General features: G+C 43.8%; 1 protein-coding gene across 1 annotated transcript in view; it reads right to left on the reverse strand.

Annotated features, from left to right (window-relative positions):
• LOC142583331 (cytochrome P450 4V2-like) overlaps positions 1 to 20,939 on the reverse strand; it is a 45,257-nt gene that overhangs the window by 7,852 nt on the left and 16,466 nt on the right. The window contains exons 4-9 of the mRNA XM_075693754.1: positions 20,103 to 20,293; positions 17,594 to 17,663; positions 17,005 to 17,131; positions 7,733 to 7,948; positions 5,023 to 5,196; positions 4,876 to 4,942 (exon numbers count right to left, since the gene is read on the reverse strand). Of these exons, the coding sequence (XP_075549869.1) occupies positions 4,876 to 4,942; positions 5,023 to 5,196; positions 7,733 to 7,948; positions 17,005 to 17,131; positions 17,594 to 17,663; positions 20,103 to 20,293 (845 nt within the window). The remainder of the gene's footprint in view (positions 1 to 4,875; positions 4,943 to 5,022; positions 5,197 to 7,732; positions 7,949 to 17,004; positions 17,132 to 17,593; positions 17,664 to 20,102; positions 20,294 to 20,939) is intronic.

The following is a 20,939-nucleotide window of genomic DNA, read 5'->3' on the forward strand; positions in this document are numbered from 1 at the left end:
GCTAGCCTCTGAGACACCAGCGATTCTTTTCAGTGAGGTTCAGGTCGTTAAAGAATTATGGCAGTGACAAGCGTTGACGAGCACAGATTGCTAGCAACGTTTTCCCAGCTTTTCGTGATGTGCATAAGCAAGTTGCAACTTGCAACGACGCTTCTGCCAAGTGCGCACACATTACCAAAGCAGTGAAGTGCGTGCGCATACTTGTCCCGAAGGTCACCCACAGCGGCGAATGATCGCTTCGGCTCTCATTAACACGTGTGCGTCGTCCACCAAGCGGCAGCAGGGCAAGTGCATATGAGTCGTTTACATCTTTGTAAATAATTGTACGTACGCGCCGTGTTTCTGTATTTTTTTTTCTCAGCCTACAACGGAGAAGATTAATGAAGCGAGTCTTGGTGGAGGTAGCCGATAAAATCACGAGCGCGTGCTCATGGATAAAAAGTGTGCGCGTCTCAGCGGTGCGTCATGCAGCTATTATAGGAGCCAGTAGATAACGCCTATTGGAAAGAAATGCTCGTCATCAACACGTGGACTGCAGTGAACACACCGCGTTTGAATCGGCGATTTAGCAATCGGGCTTCTACTACGATTTATATTAACAAAATTTTGCTTGGCTAGCTACACTATGCCACCTGTCAAACGGTACATGGCTTGTCATTCGCCCAAGAATATATATATATATATATATATATATATATATATATATATATATATATATATATATATATATATATATATATATATATATATATGCATCGGCCTGTCGCGGACATCTTGTTGTCTTTAGTAGTAACGCTTATGCAAGATTACTGCAGTGCCTATTAGAAGTTCTTCCCACTGCGACCGTGGCCGGATTGTGTTTGACGCTTTCTCACACCCTTTTAGACGTTCGCGTATGTCGGTTCTAAAAGTGAGAGAACTATAAAGGTTGCAGGCGAGTCTGAAATGCAGTAAGAGGCAAATACTGGATAATTCAGTGCATCCCCACACTGCCTGAAGAACGCAACGTTTACAGTCTGCAAGGGTAGGAGGAGTGGTTATTCTTTTTTGGAGCAGATGGCGCGACAAGCAAACTGAGTTGTCGCCGTTGATAACCTTGTATACACGTTGCCCAAGCCCGTGTTCAAAGTTGAGCAGAATGCTGTCCTGAAAGAAAGCAAACCGAAGCGTCTCCCACACGACCGGCCGAAACAGACGCCCGAGGAGAAAACGACCAGATGTAGCTCCTAAGCAATGTCGAAGGCGTTGTGAATGCGGAGAGCGGCGCCGATTCCACAACACACTTGGGTAACGTTCAAACGCATCCCTAAAAAAACATGCATGCTCCTCAAATCTACAAGTGACCATAGCAAAACTTTCGAGAAAGGGGTCATCGCTTGTCATGAATGGATAGCAGTTGAAATTAATATGTATGTATGTATGTATGTATGTATGTATGTATGTATGTATGTATGTATTATGTATGTATGTATGTATGTATGTATGTATGTATGTATGTATGTATGTATGTATGTATGTATGTATGTATGTATGTATGTATGTATGTATGTATGTATGTATGTATGTATGTATGTATGTATGTATGTATGTATGTATGTATGTATGTATGTATGTATGTATGTATGTATGTATGTATGTATGTATGTATGTATGTATGTATGTATGTATGTATGTATGTATGTATGTATGTATGTATGTATGTATGTATGTATGTATGCTTTATTTCCACAAAAACTAAATACAGCTTTGCGGGGGGTAAAGTGGGGGAAAAAGCTGCTCGTAGCAGCTTGACAAACCCAAATACCCCTAATACAAAAAAAGAAGGGAGCAGCAGAGCGGAAATACAGTTTTCCCAAGTACTTACATATTCAAGCACTACAACATATCATGCATACGCATCGCAAATCAGGCGAGGAAGAAGATACAAAAGCAAGTTGTGAGCAAGCAAGCAAAAACACGAAATCTCACTGCATCTCAAAAGCATATAGGCATTGTGCAACTCACATATGAGAGGAAAAGTCAAGATTATCAGGAGCAGAACAAGTTGCAATATCAATTTTATTAACAATAAGATCGTTTAATAACCGAGGTAGCCTGGAGCAAAGCATTTGTGATCCATAGTTTGTGCGCGATTTTAGTACGTGCCAGTACTGTGGCTTTCTTGTGCTGTATGGAGTTTCGTGTAGCTTTAAATTAGCCATAAAAGTAATGTAGTTTATGCTCTTATTGTGTTCATTTTTATACGCAAGCGCTAAACGATAATTCATAAGGGCCTGCACTTTCGGTGTGTTAAGTTTATGAAATGAATAAGCTGAAGGGAAATCGTATGCTTTATTACAAATGGCGCGAAGAGCCTTCTTTTGCTGTATGTACAGCCTGTTGATATTTGCGTCAGATGTGGTAGCCCAGACAAAGCAACAATAATTTAAATGGCTGAGAAAAAGTGAATTATATAACAAGCTCTTAATAGAGCGAGGAATATAGTTGAAGGAATAAAAAAATCCAGTGATTTGTGAAAGCTTAATAGCAAGAAAATCTATGTGGCTCTGCCACGTCATAGTATGATAAAAAATACACCTAGCGATTTTACCGAGTGCACAAGTTCAATTTTAGAATTGTTCATTAGAAAATCTTCCTCTAGAGTAATTTGCGTGTTCTTAGTGCGAAATAACACCGCCTTAGTGTTTTGCGAATTAATAGTCAAACCGTTGTCAAATGACCATGTGTATAGTTTATTCAAAACTGCATTAGCTCTTATAATCAATTCGGCAGGGCGGTTAGATGAAAAGAATAACGTAGTGTCATCAGTCTAGATTACGTAACGCGTATCAACATCAATGTTTACTAAACCGTTAATAAAGATATTAAAGAGGAGGGGCCCTAAAATACTGCCCTGGGGCACCCATATTGACCGACCGAGCTTCAGATTTAAAGCTATTTACTTGTACAAACTGCTTTCTATGACCAAGATACGACCTAATCAAGTCAAGTGCACTGCCTTGTATACCGTAGTGGTTTAACTTACTAAGCAAGAGATAATAATTTATAGAATCGAAGGTTCTTGAAAAATCGACAAATACTCCCAATGTTAGCAAACGTTCCTCAAAATTATTTAGAATTAGTTCTTTCTGTTCAAGCAAAGCTAGTTGTGTTGACATATTTTCCCGGAAAGCGTACTGATGCTTAGTTATCAAGTTGTGCTTGTCCAGAAAGTCTGATATTCTGCAAAAAAATTCTTTTTTCCAAGCACTTCGAAAATATAGGGAGAATAGACACAGGTCTATAATTAGGTAAGGCAGTTTCGTCACCTTTATTGAACAATGCAACTACTTTTGCCATCTGCATTTTATACGGGAACACACCGGTAGAAAGGCAGATATTATAAATATGGACTAGTACTGGAGCGATTATATCTATTACAAATTTTACAGGCTTGATTTAATGTTATCAGCATCGCAGGAGTTGCTATTGTTTAGTGCGGAGAAAAGTAAAATTACTTCTGAAGTGTTTGTGAGACGCAAAAGAATTGAGTGCACACATTTCGTTGTAATGAAACGGCAGGCGTTTTCATTCACATTGCGTTTAGGTAGATTAGTGAAATAATTATTAAAACTGTCGGCCAACTTCTCGTCAGGTATGTCCGCTCCATCAGAAATTATACGCAACCCTGCCGCTGAATTGGGCACTCTATTCAGCGAAGAATTAAGCCAATGCCATAACTTATTGCTGTCATGGCTGCAAGATGCGAAGGATTGCTTCTAAAATGTAGTTTTCGCAGCACGTAATTCCTTAGTTAAGCCATTTCAAAATGATTTAAACACTCCTAAATCATCAGGATCCCGAGATGTGATGTATTTATTGAATAACCTAGCCTTTTCTTTTATCTTTTTAAATAATTGAATAGTTACCCAGGGTTTAGGTATCCTTGATGGAGCGGATAATTTAGGAACGGAAGGCAAATGTTTAACATAATAAGAGATGAACGTTTCCAGAAAAGCACCGTAAGCGCGATCAGCACTTGTAGCAGCAACAACACTGTCCCACACTACGTGACGTAAGTCATCGCGAAAACACACTAGCCGTTCTTCAGTTATAATTTGCGAGAAGCAAACTCGTTCTGGTGATCTTTTATCTTTCCGTTTCAGAATGAGGAATACCGGCATGTGATCACTCAAGCTGTATGAAATAGTGCCACATTGAACACTGTTTGATCCGTAGTGAGTAATAAACAAGTCAAGGCATGTAGACGTATCGCAGGTAATTCTGGTAGGAGTATTGATAACATTGGAACACTCATACGTTTTTAAAGCAATTCGAAATCACGTGTGATATTGCAGTCACCCAGCATGTTTATATTGAAATCGCCACCACAAATCAATTTATACTGTAATTCAACAATGTATTTTAATAATTTCTCTAAAAAGAGAAAAAAGCCTTGGAGATTGCCTCGCGGTGGTCTGTAGACAACAGAAGAAACAGTGCGCGCATATAACACAGACAATACCTTGTAGTCATCGTTAACAAAAGAAACAAAAAAATATGACGCTATAGGCTGGTGCAAGAGGGCGCAAAGCAGCATGCTCACTTTTCTTTGTAGCGTTTTTATTGCTATATTATACTGCCTATAGGTGAACAGATGGAACATAGGAATTTAGTGACTTTCTCACAGTTGGGGTCTCATAACACTTGGGGACTCATAAGATCGGATTCAGCTACTGACTTTATCTTCATTCACATACTTTTCAGGCGTACCATACCCTATAGAAGTTGGCATGTGCTTGGCTCTATATGTCCCGTGGTTTATTTAGGAAAAGGCAGGACGTGTTTACCCACTGAAGCATTGAGCCTGCGTGCACTACAGGGCAGTCAACTTACCGATTTTAACATTTTGCGCTGCCGCTCTCCCAATAAGGGGTACCGATGGAAATAGGCGTTGGCTTTCCTGTAAAAGGGAACAGGTAAACCTCTCTATCACGATCCCTTCCTCCCTTCCGTTGTAACATATTTAAATTTGCGCCCTACCTTGAGCACGCGGTCAAGGTATTTGAGCTCCTTTAAATCTTCCAACGTTATATCAGCATCTAGGTCGCCTTGCAGGACGCACTCCAATTCCTCGTGAATTTTAGCTTGAACGTCCGGGTGCAATGCAATCATGTAAAGGGACCAAGCAATGCCCATCGCAGTTGTGTCGTGTCCCTGCAATGCGCGACATGCGTTGGTTAGTGAAGTTTTCTTTAAGCAGTACTGAAAATATTTCTCTTCACAACATACAGTGTAAGCAGAAAGCACATCATTTATACAGCGAGGTTTAAAGGCCACAACGCGTGTTTGCTAAAACGTGTCGATCAAAGCCACGTATCGAGATTTCAGCTGTGCCGCAGCGCCCATCAGTTAGCTGCTTCTATAGCTGAGGAGCATTTCCTCACATCATTTAACTTACGGTCTTGTCTTATCTAATTCAGCACACACTTCCCTAGTGTCTCTGTTATGCTGGTCAACGTACAAAAATCATTGGTTCAAGGCCATGGTTCATGTCATGTTAATCTAGAGTCATGGAGTGACATGGAAACTTGGATAAAGGGTAAACGTTCTTGAAAGCAAAGTACAGTTCACTGTTTGATATCAAAGAGAGAAAATGCGAGTTGCACTGATATTGATAATGGCTTTAACGAAAGTCTTTCAGAGTATTTATTTTTGATGGGGGACATATTTTGGTGGGTTCTTGCGCAGCTGATTCATTCTGAATAATTGTGCCTGTATGAAGCTTATGCGTCATTTTTGCCAATCGCTGCTCATACCCTGAAATGAGGAAAGTGTACTGTTGCGTAAGGCTGAAATGTAGGAACGGCGGAGTGGCGCTTAAATACTTTGTGGTGGCCCGCTGATTAATTTATCTTGGGGAGAACAGGTCTACTATGCAATTAAAGATCTAAGTGATAGAGCAACTGCAAACTTTGCAAATTATTTCAGACTTGAAAAAATATACCATAACCTTTTGAAGGCTGCACTGGCAGCATGTTTTTATGCAGGGTGTTTTATAGTTGCCTGTGGCAGATAGCGTAATTCTAACCGTTTATCTAATTTGCTGGATCGGGTGGTCATTTATTCAAGGAGAAATTAAAGTACTTAATTAAATAATTAACATAATAATGATATGTTAATTATGCTATGTTGCGCTGTTTTGCATAACTGAGCAATTATATTCCTACACATATTTTAATCTACGAATTGTAGCCAGTGAGTTCGCCAGTCGTATCCACTTTGAACGAATCCTCTGGACTACACCAGTTTCGAGATATTAATTTTCAAAGTGTCCAACGAAATCCATTGGCGTTCGAGTTACTTCATCTAGTTTTTTGCATTGAAGCCCAAAGCATTTTTATTTGTTTGTTTTCTTCATGGAATGGCGCTATACTTTACACACAATGATACGAAACGCGTTATATTTACTGTTATACTTCAAGTGTGGCTTTGTCAGGTTGCTAGTTTGGCATTAACCTCACCAGGATTTTTGTGCACATTTATTTGTATATCTTGACGAACGAAATCAGTGATAATAAAGCTCATACTGACGCTTCCTCAAATTAAAAAGAAATTACCTGCAATACCAATAATATAGTGCTAAGCAAAAACTTGTTCGCTGAGAAAAAACAATTGACACTTCTTTTAGTCATCTTCAGGCTTTGAATGAGAGAACTGTTTGCGTGTATTTGTAAGTGAATGCGACACGCCTAGCCTTGAGACAGACTCAAGGCAACTTTCTGCAAGTCGTTTTTTAGCTGAACTAAGACGAAACTACGTCAGAATGAAATTATGATTTTACCAACATTCGTTGAATGCGTGCGTGACTGGTTGCAATGAAAAAAAAAAAGAATGCGTGCTTCAGATGTAAGTAGTAAAATATACGATAAAAATGTGACGCTGTCAGTACTGTCAAAAGTTGTGAGCTTTTTTTCCATTCATTTCTTTTTATTTCTACTCTTGGCCTAACAAATTATCATTGTATATGTAAACAGCTAAACACGTGAACAAATATTTCTGTGGTTGCCAAAAACATTTTCCACGGTTTAGTGCTCCTGAATAATAACTTCGATCTACCTCTCGCACTAGTTTTTCTTTTCTTTTCCAGTGCTTGCAACATCGCCCGTTCTGGACCATGCCGTACAGGAGCTGCACTGAGCATACAGAAATAGGTCTCGTCTTGCGGTCTGTTGCCGATCAAACTGCTTCAATTATCTTTTATTTTGTTTTTCTTTATCCATGACCGCTCTATATTGTTACAAAATTAGTCCCTAGATGCAGTACATCTATACTCACGCGTGCATTTCTTCCAAGCGTTACCCGCTCTGCTGGCCGGTTAATCCAACAATTTTATTTTCCTTGCTTCTATGATAGTCATTCTATCTGTCGCTTATATCACTTGGTCACTCCCGGTGGTAAAGCTGCTTTTACGTTGTGGAGACACTGAACAAGAGCGATGAGACTGGAACTGTAATCGCTGCGTCATATCGTCTCGGACTCGATTACTCGTAAATTTTGTGCATTATCTGCCACATAAATATTCGGTCGCCCCAGTCATCTTACACGGCTGAACAACTCAAAAGCAGGCCCAAATTACTTAGCAAAGCCTGGAAGTGATTTTGCATGTTTTCCGAATAGTGGGGCCTACGCTACCCCACCTATAACAACTATAGCCGTCTTCACGCTCTATAGCTCACCACCACTACATTACCTCGAACATAAATGTATCCACTTCCTCTCTTATGTCATCGTCTGTCAAGGAAGAGTCGACCTGTATGCTGTAACGAAGTAGGATGTCAATGAAAGTCAATCTCTTTGATGCTCTCGTCTTTAGGTGGAGGTCGTCTTCAACTGTAGGGCTTGCTTCTTTGTCCTTGTTTTCCGAGTTTATTTCGTTCATTATCTCTTCTCTTCTTTTGGAGATAACCTGTTAAAGAAATCAGGTTTTTTTTTCGATGTGCACCGATTACCAGCGTGGTTCAAGATCACCAGCTTCTACATGGTTGAAAGCGATCATTTATTGTATACGTTGCACTGCACATCCTCGTGAAAAAAAATACGGCTCGCATAACAACTCCTCGCAAAAACTAAAGTAAACGCATACTGCAGTTGCTGATAACTCATGCAAGCTTGAACACATGTTGTCGAGTTGCTCGCGACGCTAGAAATTAAGCATAGTTCACCACCTGACGGGCGCACGTTATCTCGTTGTTCTCGTTATAGCGTTGCCACGAATCATCTTTGCTGTCTGCACCGTGCCATGTTGGTTGACTTCACCGTTGACATGACTCCGAGAAATTCAAATCTAAGGGTGGGTTATGCACATGTAGCTGTAGCTGCGAAATAAGATTTATTTTCTGCGTGTGATGATCTGCCCGGACACGGCACACAGAACGACATTAGCTCTTGCCTAGCGATATCATGTGGTGCTTGTCAAAGCTGGGCTAATAGTATTGTTTGTGCAAGCTACGCGGGAGCAACTGATGCAGCGGCGTTCGTATACCCATGCTGCGCAAATCAGGCTTTATTTTTTTTGTCCGTGCTCGTCAATTGTTTATGAGCTGCAGTTTTCTACCTTCGGTTTTCCTCTTCCAATAAGCACTTCAATATAGAAAAAGTAATCCATGCTTTAAGGACTTAGCGAAGCTAACGTTTTGATTACTGCGTTTCTTCTTTAATAAGAATATGCTACTCAGCATACATCCAATACACTGTCGAAGCTATTTACGCACGCCCTGGACATTTATCAGCTCGTTGCAGATTTAAAGGACTGGAAAGCGGTTATGCTCCACTTTTAATCGCAAAACACAATCACTTGCGTAACTGTCACCCAATTTGCCTGGACATATACCGATGCTATGCATTGCAACGTGTGCTGTTTTCCCCCTTACCGCAGCTTTCAGAAGATACTCTTGAGAAGATACTTTTCACATCTGTAAAGCATGTTTTTCGCTAGAGGTCCTTGTTTTTCAGAATAGCAAATGTTTTCGGCGTTTTCCAAGACAGCAAATGCGAAACAAAATTTTCATTGCTGTTTCGCTTTCAAAGTTCATTTTCCTCTCTGCTCTGAAAACTGAATCTCGAGCCAAGTCTTGTATACTGCATGTAAATTTAGTTTTTAGCCATAAGTTTGCTGCGTGAAACAAGTTTTCTTGCAGACAAAGCATTGCCATAAATACATGTTTCCTTCTTCTTCACCAAGCCTTATGCTTGGCCGTTCTCGATCCTATTATAATTTTTATGTTCTTTGCTTTTGGTAAATATACACAATTAACGCCATGGCGTTTCCTTCAATACTAATTAATTTCGGATTGCATCGTAGTTCATGGAATTAACCTTGGAAATAACGACTACCGCAAAGGGACATTTACACCACCTCTAGTTAGCGCAACTTATGGTTTCTGAAACTCCACAAAGCTGCAAATATTGCATGTCGGCACGTGCTTCAGAGGTGACTGTTGAGCACCCTCGGATTCCCGAGACCTTCCACAGTGATGTTCTTGAGGACGTCGAGGATTGGCTCGAGCAATATGAGAGAGTCGCCAAGGAGAATAATTGGACCTCGGAACAGAAACTCTCGCACGTGTACTTCGCCCTGGCGGACCGTGCTCGTACGTGGTACAGGAACCAGGAAGGCACATGGTCTTCCTGGGATGAATTTCGGCATTAACTTTTCGATACCTTCGTTAACAACGATCGTCGCGATTCGGCTCAGCAACTTGTCGAATCGCGTATACAAAAACCGAATGAGAGCGTTGCCATGTTTTCGGAGGACATGACCCGCCTCTTTCGCCGAGCTGACCCCGCTATACCTGAAACAAAGAAAATCCGACATGTGATGCGAACCGTCAGGGAGTAACTGTTCGCCCGTCTCCTTCGCAACCCGCCGACAACTGTTGTCGAGCAAGCAATTCAACAACGGTGCATGCCGCCAGTACGACCGACCGAGCAGCGCCTTTGCACTGACTTGCCGGCAGTGAGTGTTCCCTGCGTGAGGCGTTCGGGAGGAGCTTCGGAACCTTGTGGTGACTCCGCAAGAACCTGTGGTGGCTTCTGTCGCAGAGGTTGTACGGCAGGAAATCAGGCAAGCGTTTTCATTTCCTGAATTGCGACCAGACCAGCGGTCTATAAGCTACGCGTCGGCCGTACGTGATCCAACCCCAGCGTACCACAGCTCGTCGTCCCTGCCTCGTCCTTACAACGAGTCGTTAATCATTCCGTACCTGCCGCCGCCTTTGCCGACCCCGCAGCTTAATGTGCCCGCGGAAACGCCGTCCTACTACCCTGCGCCGACTACTCTAACTTGGTCGCAAAGGCCGCCCATCAGTCGACCACTCGACCACTTGTTCGCAAGACGGACTTGTGGCGCTCCGTCGACCGACGTCCACTTTTATTCCATTGCGGGGACGCCGGCCATATTTACCGTTTTTGCCCGTATCGTGACCATGAATACCAGACCTTTGCAACCATCTTCCCTCGCGCTCGTTGGGGCAACCGAGGCGACACCAGTGTATCAATGCCTGCACAGCCATTCGCTCCGCCGTATCGTCGACCCCGCTATCCGTCACCTGCACCGAGCACTTCACCACACCATCGCAGTTACGCCAATGTAGTCCGGGGCAGGTCTCCTAGTCCTCGTCGGGGAAACTAAAAGCAGCGACCTCTGGGGAGAAGGCTGCCACCCATCGAGATGCTACAACACCCCCAGCGCCATCAGGACGACCGGACGATACGACGTTGCCGACTACAATGGAAATTGTTAGCGCCGACCTCGCCGTTTACATATACGGACGCCCACTGACAGCGCTACTAGATACTGGTGCGGACTTCTCTATAATAAGCCAAAAACTCGCCGATTGCCTTGAGAAGGTCAAGACCTCATGGACGGGTCCCCACATAAGAACTTCAGGAGAACAGTTGATGACGCCCACAGGGGGCAAAGTTATCGCTAGAATTATTATCGGTGCCTCGGCCTTCGTTGCTAATTTTGTCGTTTTGCCGGAGTGCTACAAAGACCTGATCTTGTGAATGGATTTTAATCGTGAATACGGCACCGTTTTAAATATTCCGGACATGTCTGTCACGTTTAGCATATGCCCAGATTCAGTTGTACTCTGTACAGAGCAGCAACGTAGACCTTTACGCGTCGCCGATGATGACGTGAGCATCCCACCGCGCTCATGCTCCCTTCTGTCGGTGACATGCGACATACCGACATACTATTCCGGTGCTACTATTCAGCCATGACATATCCATTGCAAGAGGCGTCGTCAACATTAACTGTGAACACACAGACGCTCTCGTAACAAACTTTAGCCGTGAGCGCCGGCATCTTACAACAGGTATGACAGTCGCGTACGTCGAAGAGTTCACTCAGGTCACAGACTGCTTCACTGTAGGCCAAGGTGGTTCCACCAGCCTGCCTACCGTGCCTCGAGATCTATCCATCGATGTTGGCCCAAGCTTGCTGCCTGAGCGGAAACAAAGCCTCTTGGAGCTTGTACATCAGTTTCAGTACTGCTTCTCGTCGACGTCGAGTTTTGGTCGAACACCGTTGACCAAACATCCAATTAACACTGATGATGCAACCAGGCTCATACGGCAGAACCCATATCGGGTGGCCCACGGGAACGCGAAGCGATAGAAAGTCAGGAAAATAGAATGCCTGAACATGACGTTATTTAGCCGTCGAAGAGTGAGTGGGCGTCGCCAGTGGTCTTAGTAAAAAAAGGATGGCAGCTTACGTTTCTGCGTTGATTACCGCAAGCTCAATCAGATCACCAAGAAAGACGTTTACCCGCTACCTCGTATAGACGATTCCCTCGATAGACTGCGACATGCACATTATTTCTCATCGATGGTTTTAAAAAGCCGGCACTGGCAAATAAAAGTTGACGAGAGAGACCGAGAAAAAGCAGCCTTCGTGACACCTGATGGCCTCTATGAATTTAAGGTACTTCCCTTCGGCTTGTGCTCCGCGCCTGCATCATTTCAGTGGCTAATGGATACAGTACACTCAGGCGTCAAGTGGCTAACATGTTTAGTATACTTGGACGACGTGATTGTATGAATACTTAATTGTTTAGCGCAAAACAACAAACTGTGATGTGATTGTATTTTCTGCAACTTTTGACGAACACCTGAGGCGACTACATGTGGTTTTTCAAGCCATCCGATCTGGCAGTCTCACGCTGAAGCCGGGAAAATGCCACTTTGGCTTTGAAGAGTTTCTCTTCCTCGGTCATGTTGTCAGCAATGAAGGTGTACGGCCTGAAATTTTCCAGCGCCATCTAACAAAAAGGCAGTTAGACGATTCTTAGGGCTGTGCGCCTATTACCGATGCTACATTCGGAACTTTTCACGAATTGCCTCACCGTTCACACGCCTCACCAGGGAAGACGTCGCCTTCGTATGGGGTGAAGAACAGCAACAAGCGTTCAACGAGCTGCGGCAACGCCTCCGAAAGCCCCAAGTCCTCGGACACTTTGACGAAGACGCCCTGACAGCGGTTCAAACCGATGCCAGCAATGTCGGCTTAGGAGCAGTACACCTGCAGTGGCAAGATGGCGCTGAAGGAGTAATAGCTTATGCAAGCAGAATCCTTTCCCGTACGGTACTGAATTATTCCACAACGCAAAAAAAGAGTGTCTTGCGGTGGCGTGGGCCATTATGAAATTTCGCCTATATTTGTACGGCCGCTCCTTTAATGTTGTCAGTGACCACCACTCCCTTTGTTGGCTGATGAACTTAAAAGATCAGGACGATTGGCGCACTGGAGCGTTCAGCCTCAAGAATTCGGGAATAAATCGGGAAAGCGGCATACGGAGCCCGATTCCCTTTGTCGCGCCCCATTCGAATCTGCCAAGGCAGAAGATGACGACGATGCAGCCTTTCTCGGAGTTGTCAACACAGCTACAATCGCACAGCAGCAACGCGACGATCCGGAATTGCAACCCATTATTATTTCTTGGAGGGTCGCACTTCCGTTGTTCCAAGACTTTTTACAAGAGGACTGCCATCATTTTGCTTGCGTAACGACGTCCTGTATCAAGCGAACTTCTCTCCGAACGGAAGCATCAACTTACTTGTCGTCCCAACACCTCTCAGGAGTGAAGTATAACAGGCATGCCATGATGAAGCAACATCTGGTCATTTGGGCTACACACGAAAGCTGTGCAGAGTGAGGCAAAAATACTATTGGCCAATACTCACGGCGCCCATTCAACAATACGTCCGGACATGCCTTGAATGCCAGCGGCGAAAAGTTCCAGCAGTCAAACCAGCAGGCTTCCTCCATCCTGCTGAAGTGCCCGAAACTCCATTCACTCAAGTCGGTATGGATCTTCAAGGCCCATTCTCAACTTCTGCAGCGGGTTACAGATGGGTTATCGTAGCCACAAACTATTTCACTCGCTACGCGAAACCAAGGTTCTGGAGTGGAGCACGGCAAGTGAAGCAGCCCTGTTTTTTATAGAGAATGTTGTAGTGAGGCACGGCACTCCAGCAGTAGTAATAACTGACAGGGGAAGTGCATTTACAGCCGAGCTATTGGAACAGTATTAAGACTTAGTGGAACAGCTCACCAGCGAACAACGGCTTGCCATCCGCAAACGAACGGACTGACAGAACGCCTTACTAAGACGCTCGCGAATATGCTCTCCATGCACGTGGATGTGGAGCACAAGGACTGGGATGAAATCTTGCCGTACGTCACCTTGGCATACAATACGGCTCAGCCAGAGACAACACGAATGACACCGTTCCGTCTCCTACATGGTCGTGAAGTCACAACTATGCTAGATGGATGCTGCCACATGAATGCGATGGCATCCAAACGGATGCTGAACGCTTCACTCAGCGTGCTGAAGAAGCCCGACAACCTGCTCGCATACGTATTCATAAGGAGCAGGATTGCGACTCGAGATGCTATAACGAGCCTGGAGAGGGAGTTTGGGTTTGGACTCCCATTCGCCGTCCTGGCTTTCGGAGAAACTGTTAAGGCGATACTTCGGGCCGTGTAAAGTTCTTCGGCGACTCAATGATGTCAACTATGAGGTTACTCCCGATATTCTGCATTGCTCAAGGCGTCGACGGCATCTACCGGAGGTTGTGCACGCGGTCCGGATGAAGCCCTATTTATCCGAGGGAATTCACGGCACCGCAAGAGTGTCCCGGTTCTGTTGCCGTGATGATAAAGCATCGGGGCGATGCTTTTTAGGAAGAGAGGCTAATGTCACGGCTAAAGACTAGCAAGAAAACGGAAGGAAACGAATTGAGGGACATGTGCCGCGACCACGCTCCCTTTGAAAGAAGACGAAGTTGGTGCGTCGGCTCGTGCGGTCTCTGAATACAGAGCTGGTCTGGTTTCTCGCATGCTGGTCCAGCGTCCTGTTTTTTATGACGTCGTGACAATATGTGTTTGTATGCCACCCGGTATACAGCCTCTTCTGCAATCTATTGGCACAACAATGCTTCACTAGAACTTCTAAGGCCCTCTCATAGTCATGCAACGTTCACTTTCGCAGGATTCCTATATATCAGGTGAATGGTTAACAGTGCTAACTGCAGGTATATTAAATCGCTTAGATTTTCTTGGTACGTTATTGTGCTAGGTTTTTCGGAAGGCCCACCTAGCATGCGCCGTGTCCTTGAGGAACCACCGTATTCCGTAGCCGCACGCCGACATAGCGTAGCGTGCTTGGGCATAGCAATAAATTTATGACGAGATCAAGAATAAAGCGCTCAGGGCGTTCCACATCGCCAAAGAGTGTGGTGCAGTCTGGCAGATAGAAAAAAATGCGCTTTCGCTGCTCGGTGGCGTGTGGACGTAATGGTACCAGAACAAAAAGGTGATCTCATTAACAGTGATTATGACTGGGCTTTTTAAGGATTAAATTTATTTATTTTCTAGTAACAAAGTGAACATTTTGTCACATTTCCTACTAGGCTTAGTCTTGAACCCGTTCTTTTATACCTGCCCGCAACTTCAACTCTTACGTGTTTCATGTGTCCATCTTCCTTTTGGGCTAGCGAAGGTGTGTTCTGCCATTAAAAAATACTTTCTTATTATCGGTTTTCCAAGAACTCCTGTTTTGATGGTGCCGCTGTATGGCGACGCCCCCCCCCCTCTCCTGCCCGCTACCTTTTTTTTACATATTTATACATAATGCGATCTCGGTATAGAGACGATAGTAGGGTGGTACAAGATATCATGGCAGCAATAAAGGGCATACAAAAAGAAAGAGCAAGTCATTTTGCAGGAGAATTAATACACATTGACTATTGAAAACACGTTTTGGCTCTCAATATTGTTAGTAGGGTTTTAATTGGTGATAGTTCGTGGAAACAATGAGTATTTGAAACTATTGATACTTTGGGTTAAGGGCGTAACTGTCTGAGAGTGTCAACTTCTTGTAGAACCAGTAGAAGAAGTTAAAATATCCGACGTGTCGGTGTTGTAATGAGCATTGACTAATTGACAAAATAATTAAGGCTGCAAATGCTATTTTTCTCGCTAACTGAAGGGAATTCAACTATTTTTTATTAATGCGCTTGTAGAACTGCGACAATATGAGTTGTAAATTGATCTAAGAGCCTTTTTTGTATTCTCCCTAATTTTTGAATGTTGACTTTAGCGAACGGGTCTTCAACTATGACAGCATATTTTACCATAGGGAGGATGCTATTTGATTGTAGGCAAGTGTAAGCACGCGGGGTGTAGCTAGCCTCAGCGTTCGCCTTAAAAGGATAACTTGCGTATGGCATTAGCTTCAAGACTGTCTATATATGTACCCGCCGTGGTTGCTCAGTGGCTATGGTGTTGGGCTGCTGAGCACGAGGTCGCGGGATCGAATCCCGGCCACGGCGGCCGCATTTCGATGGGGGCGAAATGCGAAAACACCCGTGTGCTTAGATTTAGGTGCATGTAAAAGAACCCCAGGTGGTCAAAATTTCCGGAGTCCTCCACTACGGCGTGCCTCATAATCAGAAAGTGGTTTTGGCACGTAAAACCCCAAATATTATTATTATTATTGTCTATATATGTCTATTACAAGAGAATTTGTTGGTAATCCAAAATCCTAAACATTTTTACTGCTCTATTCAGAAAGAACTTGATTAGTAGAACTATAATTAAACAACAGGTGTTCCTTCTTATACGTAACTCTCATAAAAACAGCTTTTGCGAAATTTATGGGCATTTGCCACTGGTTACACCAAAAAATATTTTTTTTCCAAAACTTTCTTTTTCATAACTGATCCAAGGCAGACTCGGCATTGAAGAAGCCTCTATGAAGGCACTCGACGCTTACAGACTCGCAATTAAGTTGCGTTTAAGTAGGTCACCAGCCCCCACGTTATACGCATCCTACCTCCGCTACCAAGTGAAAGGACGCCGTCTCATATACAGGCAAAACAAATGTTTAATTAAACTTAACATACCGTACTCATGGCCTCGCGCGATTGCCAACGTTTCTATTCGAGACCAATTTTTTTATCTATGCGGCACAAATGTTGCTTTCTTTGTCCGCTTCGGGCAAAAATAGTATTTAGTGGTTAATTCTTTCCGGCGAACTAATTGTGCAAACGTAAGAATACTGCGATAACGTTGCCCTGCCTGCAGAATTCTCAATTTCTGAACCTTCTCTCAAGAAGGATACGAACTGTATAATGATGTTTGCGAAATCAAGTGACACGAGAGGAGACCACTTATAGCCGCACTGTAGACATCGCTTTTCCATCGAGACAAATTTTTTCTCTTCTTTTTTCCATTTATTTTATTATTCCCCTACCCCGGAGCGAGGTATCCAACCCTACGTTTTTCTGGAAGACTGTCCTGCGTTTCTTTGTTTTCTTGCCTCTCCATTCTCTGAACTTCCATCGGGTGCCCTGTACAGACTAAAAAAGCTGGAAAGCTTGCGCTATGCCATTTGCACTCAAATCGCACAAAGACATCTCAACTTCAGATTCAATGCTTCGTTTTACCTTTTTTGTGAAGGCGTGAATCTCAGACACGTTCTTTCGATATTGTCGTCCGTCTTCTGTTCTGTAGTATAGGCAATCTAGTGCAAGCCACGGAGCCTGCGACCTTTTTATTATTCGCTCCGCCACACTGGAACGTAAAACAAAAGTTTAATCCTGGGGATATGCTGATACTAATAGGAAGTGATGGAAAAAATTTCAGATGGCCTAATTGTCAGATAGTTACGTGGACATTAAGCATACCTGGGCGACAATGTTTCGGCTGTAAAATTAGGCTTACTTACTTGTACAACACTTGTAGTACTATTCTGCATTGTATTGTGTGTGCTTGTAATGATTCTATTATGTAATGCTCAATGTTTATTGTGCCTTTCCTGCAAAAATACTGGATGCGATTGGCAGTAGGCTTAAATTAAAAGAAAAATCACATCTGCGCTGACTTGCGCCTAACATCGAGCCCCTTGAAGTAATTTTACGAGAAAAAACGGAAGATATGTCCTATGCTTGTCATACTATAGCTAAGTAAGATTCGCAGATATCAAATGTAATAGAAATGTAATACGCGAATATAAGGGTGAAGAAAAACTCTTACCATTTCACGTTTTGCACGTAGCGCTGACATTCGCTATCGATCTTAGAGTTCGAGACACCCATTATGGTATCTGAAAAGTTCAAGAAAAATGAGACAAAGAAAGTGTTTCCTAAATTCCTGCGCATTAGGTTATTGCAAAACCTCTTTTTCTGCAGAAACTAAATACTTCGCACAAAACAAGATAGTGGGCAAGAATAAATGCGATTTGTTCTTTTAACATTAAGGAAGAATATTTTTTTTTATTTCCCTTACGAATCGACCATAACAGCTAAAGGTTCAAGAATAATGGCGCCCCAAGTCGGCGTTACTCGTAGAGCTTCTAAGGCTCGTTGTGTAGGGCATGCAGTCAGAAGGTATACAAACCTAAAAGGGTAACTGTTAAATGTGAAAATGCACGAAACCGAAGATATTGCTGTTAGGCTACGTAAAGTATTTATTACTGAAATATAATTTTCATCAATAAATCGCAGGCTTTCCCGAAATTATGGGATTCAGGGAAATAGTCCAAGAAGAACTTGATATCGCTTTACGGGCCCTTTGAGTGACAGACATATACACTTAAGATACCGATGTGAAAATACGCTATAGATAAGGTTTAAACGACAGAGACATCAAAGTTTACCGGTCGAACCATAGAGAGCCCGCCATGCTGCTTTTAGTTTGTCATACATAAGTGCAGGCAGCTGTCCCACTTACCTAGGCCGCGGAAACGGCGGCCTCTGGCACATGTCTCCACAAATTTCTGAGACAGCATGCACCGCATTCAAATACACAATGCTGGTCTCATTCGAGACAGCTAAACTACGATGTGCTAACTCTGGCACATGGGCAGGCCGCTGTTACTCGAGCTTCTGACTTTGCGGACGACCGCAGCTGCGTTTTGTGTGGTGCGGCACCTGTGGCAAAAGCGGACGCCTTCGGTTTTCAGCCTGTAGCGACTGCCGAGGGCCATCGTTAGTAATTTGCAGCTAGCTGCCCAAAGCATCCAACAAGGCGCAGTAATTGTGGCTGTTCCCGCTGACAGAACACACACATAGCGAAATATTGAAACCCTCCGGTTTTCAGAAGAACTTAACTTTGGCCTAGTTGGTGATTGCTGCATATCATATTGACCGCAAATAAAGACGGGGACAGAGGGAGAGAACACATAAACATTCTACATATGTTTATGTGTTCTCTCCCTCTGTCCCCGTCTTTATTTGCGGTCAATATAATATGCGTCCGGTTTTCGTAGACATAGCGAGCGCGCTCGCCATTGGGGACATTTTGCGTGGCCGGAAATTATTTCACAATTCTTTTTCAGTACCGTCGTCTCTCGCAACGCCAGTCTACGTCAGCAGAGTAGATCGGCAGGTAACAGAGTACCACGTGTTATGCCAGTGGCGGTTAGTGGCGAGGCGACACAGCTAAAAGAGCGATGGGCTTCTTTCGCGAGCTCGCTGGTGATAATGAGATATAATTTCGCTGCGCGGTCTGGTGTTACACTTGATCTGACCGCACTGCCCCTTCACAACACCTTGTTTCGAACGATGTCAAAGTGGCACTCACCATCGTTGTGCCACTGGACCTGAAGGGAGGCAGTCATCCAAAAATATTCGTGCCTTGGTCTGCCGAAGTAAATGCTATAGGGAACGTAAGTGACAAATATTCGGCTATTTGCTGCCGCAGCAAGGTCATTGTGTTGAACTGCCTAGAAAGCTGAAATTATGAGCGTCCTATAGACGACCCAATCTGTCCAAGACCGGCAGGTTTCAGATTTTCTAAATCGTGTAAGACACATGACACGGGTAAAAAACGGGGCTTTATGCACTACAGAGGCGAAACCACTGAACGTGTTCAAATGGCTAACACAGCAAATTTTTTTTATAGCTTTCGGCCCGATCGCTTTCGGCGCATTGGATTCTCAGAAACGTTTGCTGAAGAAAATTAGCGGGAAAAGTCACGTTGAAGTCAACCAACTTTTGGATATGTCGCATTCTGTCCTGTGAATATTTCGATATGACATGACCTTCAGCACCACCACATTAGTGACGATGTTACATGACGCCGAATCACTGTGCTCAAGCGCCATAATAATAAACTTTGTTTCTGAAGTGCAGGACCATTAGCTTCGCGTATTGCACTAAGGAACATTGAACAGAAGAAAAAGGGAGCTGTTTTCTTCTTCCACGCTACACGCAGAAAAAATCGACGGTGGTAATATTGGGTACGCTGGTACTATGAGCCCAACTTGTGTTACAAATGTGTGCAAATGCAATGCAACGAAGTATAACGGTTCACTTTTTTTTATGCGCCAATGTATGCGACACTGGCGCGATTTAAACACGAACGCAGAGCGTTCCACCGGATTCAGCATGTTTAGCGGCCGCACACGCACTGATCGCCGTCCTAGTTTCCCGTGCAAGAGCTACGAGTGTTAAATTTGTACTCTTTTATGCTTCATGTAAAGCTCGGGTTACATCCTTTCTAACCATGTGGTCGCTGTAAAGTTCCATAGCAATATCCATACCGAGCAAGACATCCAAGGCGCATGCAGCTGCCATAGGTACAGCGTCGATCCAAGGCTCCTTGAATTGGTCATCGATTCGGGCCGCTGTGCGCCTGGCCATCTTATTCATCGGCGCTACAAAGTCTTCAAGAATCTTGAAATGGAAAGCCGGTGTCAACATTCGTCTGCGGCTTTTCCATTTTGGTCCCGCGCTGCAAAAAAAAAGCAGAGCAATGTCAGACCGGTGTCACTGGTAGTGCTATAACCGCATAAAAATCTACGGGCTAATTAACCTAAGCTTATAGTTTCACTGTTGTGTCCCCCCTTCTTCCGCTAACAGTGAAAACTAACGCGCAAAAAAGCATCGGAATAGACAACATTCGCGGAAGTGTCGTCGCCAAGGTCACATGAAGCCATGCACATTTATCTACTGCAGGCATCACGCATGGATCATTTCTTTTCGGGTGCTCCGTAACCCCTCAAAGTACACGGGTCATATACGAGATCCAAAATTAATAGCAATAGTAAATATCACTAATTTGAAAAGTACCACTGTACCGAGATGCCGGTTTACCCAAAATGCACGGAAAGGCAGAATTCCTCATATTTTTTTTTTTTTTTATGTCAGAGTGTCAGTGTTTTATGTCATTTGCCCCCAAGAGGTGGAGCGACTGCAGGACAGCTACATACCGTATTTTCGCGATTCTAAGCACCCCCCGATTCTAAGCACCCCCCTTTATTTTCGCGAGAAAAATGGGAAAGAAGTTTGCATGCGAATCTAAGCACCCCTCTATTTGTTACGAAGAGCGTGTAGCCAAGGCCACCAAGCGCGCTTGCTCACTCTGTCATGGAGCCGGA

Source organism: Dermacentor variabilis, chromosome 1 (genome assembly GCF_050947875.1).
Source record: "Dermacentor variabilis isolate Ectoservices chromosome 1, ASM5094787v1, whole genome shotgun sequence".
Classification (NCBI taxonomy): domain Eukaryota; kingdom Metazoa; phylum Arthropoda; class Arachnida; order Ixodida; family Ixodidae; genus Dermacentor; species Dermacentor variabilis.